The 15,324-nt window shown below is 40.4% G+C and overlaps 1 protein-coding gene across 2 annotated transcripts in view; it reads right to left on the bottom strand.

Annotated features, from left to right (window-relative positions):
• Nucleotides 1-15,324, bottom strand: part of PDE1C (phosphodiesterase 1C) — a 572,912-nt gene that overhangs the window by 15,625 nt on the left and 541,963 nt on the right. For both annotated transcript variants that reach the window (XM_030796179.1, XM_003270501.4), the window contains exon 18: nucleotides 8,515-8,583. In XM_030796179.1, coding sequence (XP_030652039.1) covers nucleotides 8,515-8,583 — 69 coding nt within the window. The remainder of the gene's footprint in view (nucleotides 1-8,514; nucleotides 8,584-15,324) is intronic.

Here is a 15,324-nt window from a genome sequence, read left to right as displayed (position 1 = left end):
TTATAAAATGCTATACAAATGTTAAAGTGGATGAAGGTTTTCAAATAACTAGCTTTATATTTTGCATGGAATTTCTTTTGCTATGCATTAGCAAACCTAATGTATGGCAAAAGTTTTTTTAAGGCATCTCTTAAAAACAAGATAGACCTGGATTTTTTCTTTCTTATCTAATCAAATAATCTCTATATTTTAAAAGCAAGTTGAAGCCACTTGCAATTATTGTTATTCCTGATATTTTTGGACTTATTTCTACTGTTTAATTTTGTTTTGTGTTTATCATTCTTTATTCTTTGCTTCTCTGTCTTCCTTTAGCCTTCTATTAAGTTGATACATTCTCTTCGTTTATTGTTGTTCATTTGTTGACTTAGGTGCCTGCTGATACGGTTTGGATCTGTGTCTCATCCCACATCTCATGTCCAATCGTAAACTCCAATGTTGGAGGTGGGGCCTGGTGGGAGGTGATTTGATCATGGGGGTGGATTTCCCCCTTGGTACTGTTCTCATGATATTGAGTGATTCCTCATGAGATCTGGTCATTTAAAAGTGTGTGGCACCTCCCCTGTTTCCTGATGCTCTGCCAATATGAAGTGCTGGCTCCCCCTTCACCTTCTGCCATGACTGTAAGTTTCCCGAGGCCTCCCCAGAAGAAGCCACTATGCTTCCTGTACAGCCTGAAGAACTGCAGGCCAATTAAACCTCTTTTCTTTATAAATTACTCAGTCTCAGATAGTTATTTATAGCAATGCAAGAACAGACTAATACACTTGGCTTAGTCAGCTTGCGCTGCTATAACAAAGTACTGTGACTGGGTGGGTTACAAACAACAGAAATTTATTTCTTGCAATTCTAGAGGCTGGAAGCCCAAGATTAGGTTTCCAGCACAGTTGGCTTCTAGGGAGGGCCCTCTTCCTCTTCCAGGTTGCAGACTGCTGACTTCTTGTTATGCCCTCATATGGTAAAAACAGAGCAAGCTAGCTCTCTGGGGTCTCTTTCATAAGGTCACTAATCCCATTTGTGAGGGCTCCATCCTCGTGACCATTACCTCCCAAAGGCTCCACCTCCAAACTTCATCACATTGTGTAGGGATTCAGTCAGGAAGGTGGGAAAAATTGTAAAATAAACCTTCTTGAAAGGCCAGAAGGTTTTAGCAAAAGCCTCAGGATAGAGTTATGGCTGAAGGCAGCCTAATCCTCTTTGAGCTATAGCAAGGGTAATTAACATTGGAACGTAGAGGAGTCTATCTAAATAGCTTGTTTAATCATGTGGTCCTAAGACTAACCTTTGCCATCAGCAAGTGCATGATTGCTTTCTACTTGGGGGGTTGGCAATGGTAATTACCTTCTAGTGGTGTTTACTTGAGACTTTTGTCATTTAATGTGTGCTGAATAAATGCTAAGAAGGCCGGTGAGTTGAGCCAGGCTGCGGTTGCCACTGTTTACAGCACTCTCCCTGGGGTCTGTAAGCAGCCCAGACTCTCAGCTGGACTGACAAGCATAATATCTGTGTCAGTGTACGTTATTCATCTGTTGTTGGATCAAGGTCTGCGGGACGGACCCCTGCAACATTGGGGATTGGATTTTAACATATGAATTTGGTGGGAACACAAATATTCAGTGAATAACAATGCTATTATGTTTCCATTATTTTACTGATGATCCTTTGTGTTAAAAAGTTACAAAAATTACATAGTTCTGACCAAAGACAAGATAGATCTTAGCACTCCTTAGGTCCATATTGAAATGTCCCGCCTTCCATCTATAGCTTCTCTTTTCTATTTTAACACAAAAGTCGGATGTTATTTTATGGTCACTAGTCACTCAAATTTACCAACATGTTTTATTTACTGATGTGCTCACCCCTAATTCCTGTGTCTCATACATTCCTTGTGGGTTCACTTTTCTTCTTGTTGACATACTTCCCTTAACACTTTTTTTTTTTTGAATGGAGTTTTGATCTGTGGCCCAGGCTGGAGTACAATGGTACAATCTCAGCTCACTGCAACCTCTGCCTCCCAGGTTCAAGCAATTCTTGTGCCTCAACCTCCCAAGTAGCTGGGACTACAGGCATGTGCCACCATGCCTGGCTGATTTTTGTATTTTTAGTAGAGATGGGGTTTTGTCACATTGGCCGGGCTGGTCTTGAACTCTTGACCTCAGGTGATCTGCCCACCTCAGCCTCCCAAAGTGCTGAGATTACAGGTGTGAGCCATCATGCCTGGCCTTGACACTTTTTTTTAATGAAAGTCTGTCTGTGGGTGGTAAATTATCATTGTATACCTGAAAATGTTTTAATGTGCCTTCACTCATAAGCAATAATTTAGCTATTTTAACTATTATATATTGCTCTATTTTCCCTTAGCATATGGAAGATATTTTCTTCATTGTCTTCTGGCTTCTACTGTTACCAATGCAAATTTTGCCATCAGTTGATTACTTGCAACTTCCCTGCACATAATCAGCTTCTCATAGCATTTAAGGTTTCCTCACCCTTGATGTAGCTTTAGGCAATGTCATTCAATGTCTTTAGGTATGAATTTGTTTTTGTTTAGTTATGGCACTGGAGATGTACTTTCCATCTAAGAATTTGAGTCTTTCTTTACTTCTGGAAAATTATTACCTCTTTGTTGAAATACTGCTTTCCCACCACTTTCTCCACACCCTACTAAAATTTCTGAGAGAAGTAGTTTACAGCAATTTGTCTATCTTCCATGCTTTTAAATTTTTTATTGAGCTATAATTCATAAACCATAAATTTTGCCCTTTTGAGGTATACATTTTGAGGGTTTTTACTATATTCATAATGTTTCACAATCATCACCACTGTTTAATTCCAGAATATTTTCATCACCCCTAAAAAGAACCTCATATCCATGAGAAGTCACTCTCCACTCTCTTTCCTCCCCAGCCCGTGACAACCACTAACATACTTTCTGTCTCTGTGGATTAGCCCATTCTGCGTATTTTATGTAAATGGAATAATACAATATGTGACCTTTTGTGTCTGGCTTCTTCTACTTAGCAAAATGTTCTCTAGGTTCATCCATGTTGTAAAATGTATCAGTACTTCATGTATGTCACTCTATGATTAACTTTTTGAAAAACAGCCAAACTGTATTCTAAAGTGGCTGCACCATTTTACATTCCCACCAGCAACATATGAGGGTGCTAATTTCACCACACCTTCACCATCACTTGTTATTTCGTTTGTTTTTATTATTATTATTATTATAGCATCCTAGTGCATGTGAAGTGGTATATCACTGTGGTTTTGATTTGTATTACCTTAATGATTAATAATGTTGAATATCTTTTTCACATGTCATTTGTGTATCTTCTTTGGAGAAATGTTTGTTGAAATCCTTTACTGCTTTTTAATTGGGTTGTCTTTTTATTGTTGAGTTGTAAGAATTCTTTACATATTCTGGATACAAGAGCCTCATCAGATATGTGATTTGCAAATATTTTCTCTCTGTGGATTGTCTTTCCACTTTCCTGATAGTGGTTTCCAAAGCACAAAAGTTTTTGATTTTAATGAAGTCCAGTTACCTAATTTTTTCTTGGTTGTTTGCACGTTGTTATATCTAAGAAACCACTGCCAAATCCAAGGTCATGAAGATTTACCTCTATGTTTTCTTCTAAGAATTTTTTTTTTTGAGACGGAGTCCTGTTCTGTTGCCTGGGCTGGAGTGCAGTGGCATGATCTTGGCTCACTGCAACCTCTGCCTCCTTGGTTCAAGTGTTTCTCCTGCCTCAGCCTCCCGAGTAGCTGGGATTACAGGCACCCATCACCATGCTCAGCTAATTTTTGTATTTTAGTAGAGATGGGGTTTCACTATGTAGGTCAAGTTGGTCTTGAACTCCTGACCTCAAATGATCCACCCGCCTTGGCCTCCAAAAGTGCGTGAGCCACCGAGCCCAGCCGTTTCCTTCTAAGAATTTTATGGTTCACGATCCTTTATTTTTTGATATGGTTCCCTCTCTATGCTATATTTGGTGTAAAGTCCTCAGGACTATCTTCCAACATTAATTATCTTTTCCACTGTGTTTTACCTTGAATTTATACTATCAACTGATAATTTTTCATTTTTTAAAATTGCAATGACTATATGTTTGCTTCCTTTTTTAAAATTTCAGATTTTGAATCACTTCTTTTACATATCTCTGCTCTTCTTGGTTTTTGTACAATTTTTCTTTATTGTTTTTAGGATAATTTTTCCTCCATTTGGCTCTCTGAGTATCCTAAATACATTTTAAAGTGTTTGACAGCCTGCACCAAAAATTAACTCCTTCTGGAATAAATTCATGTTCCAGTTGCCGATTTCTGTGGTACACTCTGCTGCTGGCACCAATTCTTCCTCCTGTACCTGCGCCCCTTGCTTTCTAACCTGCACTGCGCCTCCCCCTGGCAAGCCACACTTCCCTGCTTCTTGACTTTGCCTTTGGCCAGACCATTTTTCACAGCAGCTGTGTCATTTTATGTTCCTAGAGGCAATATACCAGGGTTCACATTTCTCCACACTCACCAATACCTGCTATTTTCTGTTTGTGTTTTATAGTAGCCATCCTAATGGGTGTGAAGTGGCATCTCATTGTGGCTTTGATCTGCACTTCCCTAATGACTAGCATCTTTCTATGTGCTTATGGGCCCATTTGTAGATCTTCTCTGGAGAAATGTCTATTCCAGTCCTTTGGCCATTTTTGAATTGGGTTTTACTTTTGTTGTTGTTGTTGCTGCTGCTGCTGCTGTTGAGCTGGGATATTAACCCCTTATCAAATATATAATTTGAAAATATTTTCTCATATTCTGTGAGTTGCCTTTTCACTGTATTCATGTGTCTTTTGATGTATAAAAAGTTTTTAATTTTAATGAAGTCCAATTTACCCACTGGTTCTTTTTTTGCCTGTGACATTTTGGCTAATTTCAAGTAGAAGATATTTGGGTTTTGGGTTCTTTCTCTCTCTCTTGCCTGTCTAGAGTTTTGTAGTTACTTCCACCTCATCCCTTAAACTTCCACTTCAGAGCCTTATAATGGCACTTTAAGACTAATGCTCTATAATCATATTGGGATATTGCAGATCCAATTCCAAAGCTAGCTCGGTCTGGCAGAAAAGCTGTCCCAATGTCCTTCCATCTCTCCAGGCCAACAGCTTCCTGTTAATATTATTAAGCTGTAGCTTGGAGGAAACAGGTTGACAGCAGTTGTTTTAGCTTGTCCACCCCATGCCCTGTATTCAGGTTATAGCCCTAGCTCTGATTCCCAGTGTCCCCTGGAGCACTTTTAGTCCCTTTTGCTCCACAGGATTCAAGCTCCTTCCTGCCACTCCTTACTCAGGACATGGATCACAGCTGTCCCAGGGCTTCTGTAGTTCTCTTTTTTTTCTGGTTCCCAGAGTTGTTTGTCTCTGGCACCAGCTTTTTTAAAAGATGTATTTTTTGTTATAATTTTACCTACCTTTGCGTGTGTTTGAGGAGAGGAGTGTTTGTCAAAAAATGAACTTACTCGACCATCTTGACCGGAATTCACAGCAAATGTTTTCATCTCCTAATGATTGAACTGGATCAGCCTGCAGCAGATTGATTTGACTGCACTGGATCTAATTGTGTAGGTGGTGTTGAAGAAATATAAAACCCTAAAATTCCAACTAAATCCGTTCACTGGCTGTAAAATCAAAGTTTTTTAAAAGCTTCTAGCTATTGGTGGTTGTTCAGAAGAGTCATCTCTTCTACAGCTATGAGATGGTAAGGTGGAGCTGTGAGCAGCAGCCAGCATGCATGGGGAGGGGCCCCCACGGCACACAAGCCAGAGTGAGGCATCTGTGATGTTCCTGCGGCAGGAAGGGAAGTAGAGAGCTGGGTATTGCAATGAGGTGGTGAGCACATCTGCTAGTGAAAGCATGATTCCAGCTCCTTCTGTACACCCCTCAGGATGTGTAGCACTGCTGCCCTGCAGCTTCTGTCCTGCAGTGTCAATCTGTACACTGTGTAGTAGCAGTTACACAGGTTAATTATGTCTGGTGTTTTGAGAACTACCCACTTCCACCTCTGACAATCTCTCAAGTCCTGTAGGGCAGAGGAGTGTGTTTTACCACCCTGTAGGCTTTGGAGATGCTCAGAATGCAGAGCCTAAGACACTCCTTTTGGGACCACTTTGGATGGCTAAAGACAAGGTAGCTGTGATTCTGAGTCAGAGGCCTTGGGAACCCAGTGGCCATCCCTGGGTCCCCAGCAGAGCAAGTGGGTCCCAAGACAGCTCTGCATATTCTTGGAGGTGACAAGGATGCCCTCAGAAGTCCCACCTGATCCAGCAAGGCTGTGACCTTGTCAGGAGCAAACACCATCACTTCACACTGGAGTTGCTTGGTTTAAAGCTGATGTCCTCCCGATACTCTGTAGTCCCAAGAGCATAATAACCTCGAGCAAAGATGAGATGCGAGGGGCTTCCAGAGACTAAAGAACAAGATCTACTCACTACTCAAAAGCAAGTAAGTAGAGTTGAAACAAATCCATACTTTAAGATGAGACTTTTTTTCTGAGGATGGTTCCCTTCTGCGTAGTTGTAAACTAAATGGGAGGCGGCTCACTCATGCACCACGTACCCAGCTTAGAAACATTAATGCGTACCCAGTAAGTGCCTGTCACCTTGGCAGCACTGGGGGCAGAAAGGAATAAGACAGTCCTCATCATGGAAAAAGCCACCTATCAATGGAAAACGGGACTTAGAAGCAAACCATTGTAGTGCACTGTTAATTCCACCTAGATAATAATTTTGACAGGACTACAAAGAGAAATTAGCCAAGGGAAGAAGAGAATAAGGAGCATCCCAGGCAGTCACAGAGGCAAGAAAAGTTCAAGGGTTATTCAGCGCATGCGGAGTCCACTTGTTTGACTTGGGTGAGGGAGCTACAGAAATTGAAGTTACAAAAGCAGGCAGACATAAGTCATATTTCATTTAAAATGCCACTAATTGTAAAATGAACTGTTATTTCATGTACAACCAAGAAAAAAAATGTTGCTAATTGAATTTTCACACACCATTGATTGTAAAACATCCCAACTTAAAATGGGTTAAAATGCAAGGCAATGTGCCTCTCAGAATGGATGAAATATGGTAATTCTCCAAAGAAGAAATGTAAAGGTGAATTAACACTAAAAAAACTTTTTTTAATAGAAAGATACATTCAAACCAAATGTAGATATCATTTTTTCTTATCAAATCAGTAAAGTATTGAAAATAATGTTTAACTTTAGCAAGGGAATCGTGAAATGGACAAATTCATGTTAAAACCATACACTAATACCATCTTTCTGGAAATCACTTTGGTAATAATGTGTCAGGAGCCTGAATATGTATGCATTCTTTGAGCCAGTAATCTTACCTAGAGGAATCTATGGTAAATCCATACTTACAGACTCAGAAGATTTATGTACAAGAATGTAAGGTTACTTATAAAAATGCATGTTATATAAATGCTAAATTATCAATAGATATATAAATAAACTGTGGCATAGTCATAGAAATGTTAGTCAATTATTGAAATATTTGTTAAAGTATTTAATAACACGAAGAAAATCTCATAATCTAGTGGCAAGTTTTAAAAGGAAGGAAACAAAACTCTATGTAAAGTATTCATCTAATTCAAATCTAGAGAAAAAGTATTTAATAAAGACTGGAAGGAGAGGTAATCGGTTAACTCTGAGTGGTAGCATTATTGGCGACATTTTTCCTTCTTACGTTTATTATCTTTTAAATTTTCTTCAATGACGGTATTTATCTTTTATAACCTTTCCTTACCCCAAACAGATGTGCTTTTCCAAATTCTGCTTGTTAAGATTAAATAAAAATTAAATTGTAGTTGAGAATGTAAGCACATGCATGGAGACAGAATGATCAATAAGTGCCCCTTATATTAAACAATAATTACACTTAATCCTCATGAATACTTATGATTTGCCAGTACATGTGAGATTGGGTTGAACAGAGGTCATACATGCCTTCCATATTTCTCAATAGTAGAGATTATTATGAGCATTATGTCAATACCGGGCTAAATTTACAAGCATTATTTCTAATTGTTATCTTCTCCCAAACAGATGAGAAAACAGACGTTCCAAGAAGCTGAAAAAGCGCATGTGAGGGCACACAATTTAAACACAGAAAAGCTGGGATTTAAACCTGGGTCTCGATCTCACCACAGACTCACACTATTTCCCTTGCACAGTCTGCCTCCATAGGCAGATCCTTCCATAGCATGTCCAGATGAACATCAAAGAGGACAAAAATTCTATTCTTTCCGTAGGTGAGTGGGGGAGATTGTGAACCAACTATAGAAATATGTATGTCCATTCCTAGAGGGACCTCACAAATGTGGGTGACAGAGACAAAGCTCTCTGATAATGTGAGTAGACTGGATAACTGTGGGGCCATGTTCTCAGTTTATCAACTCACTTCCTGAGAAACCAGGCCTTTCCATTGTCTGTGGTCACTAAGATAATGGTGCAATGTTGTTTACCCACCTGGCAACGTAAGGCGACACGTGGAGCTGGTGCTTGGGGCTGGTGGGCCGTGAGAATGCCGTTTTGTGCCTGTGAAGAGGAAAAAGAGGATAAGGAAAAGTAGGATTGTGGAAAGACCTGTTGGACAAGTAAATGTTCATCTGAAATGTTATCAAGTTCGGGTCTGAAAACAACGTTTGGAAGCAGGTTAGGTGAGGTTGCAGGGTGGTGCATATTCTGTGGTCCAGAAAAGCTGGGAGCATCGCCTTTGCCTTTGTGTGTGTGACAGTACTCAGTTCCTCTGGCTGGAAGGTTGATATGTTGGGACCAATGTGCCACTGAGCAATGCTACATTTTAAGATCACAGGGGAAGCTTTCTAAATAGGAAGTTGCTTGGGCATCACCCCCACAGTACAAGGGTGGAGGCCCAGCACTGATGTTTTTAAAGCCCCTCATTCTAATGTGCATCCAGGATGGAACAGGATGGAGGACTATCTGAAGAAGGGGAAGTTCTGATTTAGAATGAGGGAATCAGGGGTTTTGTCTCTGCTTTGTCCTTATAGGCTTTACTTGCTATTGGAACTCAAGCAATGAACTGGATCACTCTGAAGCTCAGGTCTGCATCTGCAAAATGAGGAGAATAACAACAATTACATCGAAGTGTTCCAGTGAGGATTAAAGGAAGCAAAGTGTGTCCAGTGCTTAGGAACAATGGGAGACTTCACAAATGCTAGTTTAGTGGGTTTCTCAGTTTCCCAGCAACTGGCAACAGAATTCCTATGAGGAAGGGGATTATCTTTGTTCTAATAAACCCTTTAATGGGTCACGAGGCAATGAAAAGTCAAACCTCAGGATGGGATCAATAAGGAGAGAGCAGAACAAAGGGACAAACGGAGAACTGAGAGGTTCCGCCAAAAAATTTTACATTTTTTGTATATATGTATGTGGGTGTGTATGTATATATATACGCATATATTTACATATGAATATATACACACAGACACATATATGCACACATATCTTATATATAAACATAAATATTTATTTATTCATTCATTCATTTATTTTGTCATCCAGAGTGGGAAGAAAGAGGCCTGGAAACCAGATTCTAGCAACACGGCAGATGCCTGCAGTCTGAGCTGGCAGAAATGCAGAGAGAATTCCTCAGCAGAGGATATCCATGAGTCAGTGTTAGGTTACTTCTGTTAGGAGTCCCCACAAACTTCCCAAACTTTTAGTTAAGTCTACTTTATATGCAGAGGCCTGGTGTAAGTGGAAGCTGTGCTGATTGAGAAGATCCTATGTGTCAATATAATCACTGGTAAAGATAACAAAAGAATCAGTTTTTAGGGTGGGGGGAGGGGGGAGGGAGAGCATTAGGAGATATACCTAATGTTAAATGACGAGTTAATGGGTGTAGCACACCAACATGGCACATGTATACACATGTAAAAAACCTGCACGTTCTGCACATGTACCCTAAAACTTAAAGTATAATAAAAAAAAAGAAACAATTAGTATTAAAAAAAAAAAAAAAGAATCTGAAGACTGGGCAGTGTCAGAGGAAGCAGAGACTTGGGGTTGGAGGTGAGTGGGAGAGCGGTAAGCTTTCCCTACCCCAGAATCCCTGGGGAAGAGTGGAGACATGCACTTTGGATGACGCTTGAGATCGTTCCATTTTATTTTATTTATTTATTTTTGAGATGGAGTCTCACTCTGTTGCCCAGGCTGGAGTGCAGTGATGCGATCTCGGCTCACTGCAAGCTCCTCCTCCCGGGTTCAAGCAATTCCCCTGCCTCAGCGTCCTGAGCAGCTGAGACTACAGGCATGCACCACCATGCCTAGCTAATTTTTGTAATTTTAGTAGAGACGGGGTTTCACCATGTTGGCCAGGCTGGTCTCAAACTCCTGACCTCGTGATCCACACACTTCGGCCTCTCAAAGTGCTGGGATTACAGACATGAACCACTGCACCCAGCCCCATTTTAATCTTAAAAAACAGGGCACCAATCCTGACGTTCTGTGACAAATGCCCTCCAGACAATAACAAATGTTATTGTTAATCATTATTATTCTTTCTTTCTTTTCTGGCAGCAGTAGTAGTAAAAAGAGAAAACATAAAATTAATCCAAATGGCTCAGACCTACAAAAACTGTTAATTTGTATGAAGTGAAGGGAACTGTATCTGGCGGGACTTTATTTCTCCATTTTCCAGGTCTCACAGATGCCCTGAAGGTCAGAGTTGGTGGAGAACATAGAGGGTCCGACCCTGGCTGTAGCTGTGCTTCAGTTCTTGAACTTCAGTGGAGTAACTCAGTTACTCCTGAGGTGATGTTTATAAGTATGACTTCCAAGGTCCTTGATTGGACCCTGAAGCAGAATCTCCAGGGAATGGAGCCAGCAATTTGAATTTTAACAATTTCACCAGGTGAGTCCAATGATGATCTTGTAATCTGGCACTTCACTGGTCTAATGAAGTGTCTTGGACACTCCGGGGTGAAAGATTTACGCAAAGTGATACTCTGTGTCAAAGCCAGTGCTGCCACAATGCACAACCCCAGTGGATGCTGGTCGCATTGTATCCTACACAAAGAATGGTGGACGCTGGGTGTGCAACAAATAGGCCCTGTTAGGAGGCACTACCAGAGGGCACATCTGTGTCTTTTATGTTGTGATCCAGAGCCGTTCCTTCTCTGCCTGAATTGCCTCTGTGTCCCACAAGATTTTTTACTTGTCTCATTGGACCTTTGGGATAGGGTTTCTCAGCAGTGACACTGTGACATTTGGGCTGTACAATTCTTTGTGGTGGGGGCTGTCCTGTGCACTGGAGAATGTTTAGCAATGTCCCTGGCCTCTACCCATGAGATGTCAGTAGCTCCTCCCTAGTCATGACGATCATAAACGTCCTCCAGATGGTGACAAATATCCTCTAGAGGCAAAAGTGCCCTCCACTGAGAATCTCTATTTTAGGTCGGAGACAGGGCTTCAAGTTTTTATTTAGAGATGTGGTTCCCAATTTGGCTGCTTGGTCATTGCTAATAGTCACTCCCAAATATTAAGCAGTTATGGTGGCCCTGGCGCCATATTAGGTAGGCACCGTGAAATATAGATTTGTTGTTGTTTCTGATTTTAACATTCCGACAACAAAATTATCCCATTTTACAGGATTTGAAGACAATTTTTGTCTCCAAACATTTTGTTTAAGTAACTTGACTAATGTTACTGAGTGTTGGGGGAGGAGGGAAAAACTTAAGTCAAGATCATTCAAAGTTCAAACTTAAAGAAATTTTTCCCCTGACTCTTGCTGCTTCTTAACCAACCCATTATCTGGGTTTCCTTCAAGCACAGTCTTCCAAAGTTGTCTAAGAGGAAGAAAAACCGGGGACAATTATTTTAACAAAAATAAAAAACAAAGCCAGTTTCCCAGGCCTCACTAAGCTCTCGGTGCCAGCATTTCCGGAGGCGAGGTTTAGGGACCTGGGTATTTCACAGATGGCCCACGTGATTCCCATCACCAAACAGGCTTGGAACACCTTGTGTGGTAGAAATTTCCTTTTGTCGAACTAACGAAAATTGTGGCATTCTGCTTTCTGTGGATACTCTTGTGAAGTTGAGAGAACAAATTTAATGTTGCCTACATGAGAACCTGAACAATTGCAAAGTGCTCAATGACCACAAACTTTCGATGTTGCTACCTGTAGAAACACTATTGCCAGGTTATTTCATAGAAATGCTTGGTGGAATTAAAAAAAAATAACTGACTATAATCTTCCAAAAGGCTGCAGGTTGATAGCTTTTCATAGAGGTAGCTTTTCATCCCCTTGGTATCTTCTTTGCAAACACTGAGTAAGGGAACTCTGGGAACCTTGAGTCAGTGAAAAAGCAGAACTGCAAGCCCTTCTGGAAATGCTGTTATTTTCTCTGTTTGCTTGGTGAGATGCCCAATATATCAGGAAAGGGATGAAGCCATCCCACCTCTCATAATCATGAGTCATAAACAGGTAGCAGGCGGGGATGCATAAAATAAAACTGGTTTTGATTTTGCCACGGGCCATTGGAGGGGTTAGGTTCTAAGTCAGCCTCCCACTGGCTTCCAGTTCACTGAGGCTGTGTTCTTGAAATCACTTTCCATGAGGAAGCTACCAAATTACCTATCACTTTACTCAAACTTCCACTCATGGGAGTAATACCCAACACATCTAAGTTTCATTTCCTAAAGCCCTTCGCACTTCACCCTTCTGTTGCTCCCTCTCATGTCCAGGAAGAACATCAGAAACCAGATGGGAACAGCCAGTCCTGACCCAGCTTCTAAACTGTACTGTACGACGCACACAGAAGGCTTCAGACCACCCATCACATGGAACTGGTTCTTGGATTCATTGTAGAAATCTACTGTCAGTGGTTTTCAATCCTGGCTACATATTAGCATCATCTGGGGAGTTCTTAAAAAATATGCTGACACCTGACCCTTCACCCCAAGATGCTGTTTAGTTGGTCTGGGTGGGACCTGGGCATGAGGACTTTTTAACGTTCCCAGGTGAGCCTGATCTGCAGCCATGAGAAGCACTGCCTTCACTGAATACCCAGAGAAGATGTTTCTTTCAGTTGTCGGGAGGGAAGCCTTCTTTCTTCTGAAACAACTGGTGTGCTCATCCTCACGGATGTGAATCTTGTAAATGGTTTATTTCCATTTAAACTTAGGATTCCAGAAAGCTTAGACCCAGTTTATGACATAATGCTAGGAATCAGGGGAGGCCGATTTAGACTGCACGTCTGATATTAACATTTGCCCTGGTTTGTTCCATCTATGCTAGCTCTACTTTGTGACTCTCATTTTATTCTGCTTTCTTAATCATCAAAAAAGCAATATATTAAATTTATATGATTTTGGAATTCTCAAATATCTGATAAATGAGGTAAAACAAAAGCAAATGAACAAACAACTATGTCAATGCTGCTATTGCTAAATTTCATTTTCCTCACCTATAAAATTGAGAAAACATCAATGTCAGGACAATAGTTGCGAGCATCAAGTAAGAGTACACACATGACAGTGCTTAGCAAACTGTGTCATACAATATAGTGTTTATTATTTGTTTTAGAAAGGTGTGTATGTGCATGTGTGCATGTGTGTGTGTGCATGTGTGCATTTGTGTGTGTGTGTGTGTGTGTGTGTCTAAGTAGGTAATCTGTCATCTTTGGGAAATAAACACTTTAAGGTCAGGAGTTACATTGCCCTTGACTCACAGCATGTGGCTATTTAAGGAGTAAACAACCCAATCCGTCAACTCGGGGCAGAAATGTCACCACTGCAGCTTGTGTGACTTGAGGTATCCTTTGACAAACGAATAGCTTTCAGATATTTCAAATTAATGTCCTTGTTTGGTTCAACTAAAGGGCAATGAATCCAATTCATCAAGAGTCTGGAGAAGAGGACAGTGATAGAAGTGACAACTAAGGCTGCCCGCCTCAGGGTGAACGCACACCTAAGACTCGGGACTTCACAAAGTTAGTGCTAAAGCACAGTGATTCGCAGCTTAACCTCAAACAAATAATTTCCCTTCTGCAAAATGGGGTTATCCTGGCCAAGCCCATGCCTGCTGGGGAAAGGGTGATTTAAGAGCCCTTGAGACCAAACATCATCATTATTAATGGTCTGGCAATAGCAATGTTATTATAGTACAACCAGATCCCACAGGGCAGAGGAGGATGCTGAAAAGCTGAGGTATGAAAGTTTCTGTCAACTTATTGGCCATTTTCAATCTCTCTGTTTTAGCATATTGTAAATGACTGCCTTTCTGATACCCACAGACCTCTGATCATTATTGCTGAGTATATCTGCCAACATCTTCTTTGTGTTCCATTTGGGCTGGGGCAGAGGGCAACAAGCCATTGCCTGAAGCCTCAGAACAAATAATCATTTTTGCCCCTTTACAGCTTTGAAGAGAGAGCATCAATAAAAGTCCAAGTTCTGCTTCAGGCTGTGGGAACACTGAAAGACTCTGGAGGTCTTCAACACCCACCCTCCCATGCACACACACACCGCCCGAAGAGTTATCAACCAAGAGTATATAAATTAGAGCTGCATATTCAGAGTATTTAATGTTTTTTTCCTCCACAATACAACCACCATCAATACTAGGTTCGGTTTCATGTGATTTGAATATGTCTGTTCATCACAAAGAACAATGATTAAAAACGAGCTATTCAGAGATACACCACCACAAGCTATTTAAACGTGGCTTTCAAAATATTTGAATATGCTTTGAACTTGAATTGGACATATGAACGAGGAGTTCAAAAAAATGTTCACAACCTGTGACCCAGTAATTTTATATCTAGAAATTTGTCCAATGGAGATATTTAGAAATGTGACAAAGCCTTATGTACAAAGAGCTCCATTGCTATTTACAACTGCAAAAAATAAAATAAAAGCATGTAACTTAATTGCCCAACAGCAGAGAGGTGGTTAAGTAAATTGCAGTAGAGCCACAGAATAAAATATTATGCTGCTATTGAAATCATATTAATGGAGAAGTTAAAAAAAACACTCACAAGAAAATGCTTACAATCCAATGTTGTGTGAACAAACTATAATTCAAAATTAACTCTACTATACGGCCTTAACTGTGTAAAAATGCATAGCAAAAGACCATTAAGAAAATAAAGTATCTACAATGATTAATTGTTGGATGGGGTATTACAAGTGATTTTAAGTTTCCTATTATACTGTCTATACTTTCCAAATTGAGTGAATTCTATTTTTAAGAAAAAAATTAAAAATATGTTTCAGTGAATGGCAAGCATGGCTGCTTTGGAGAAACATCACAG

Source organism: Nomascus leucogenys, chromosome 17, assembly GCF_006542625.1.
Source record: "Nomascus leucogenys isolate Asia chromosome 17, Asia_NLE_v1, whole genome shotgun sequence".
In the NCBI taxonomy this organism is placed as follows: domain Eukaryota; kingdom Metazoa; phylum Chordata; class Mammalia; order Primates; family Hylobatidae; genus Nomascus; species Nomascus leucogenys.
The sequence above is the reverse complement of the archived record's forward strand: the minus strand, read 5'-3'. Positions and strand labels throughout refer to the sequence as shown.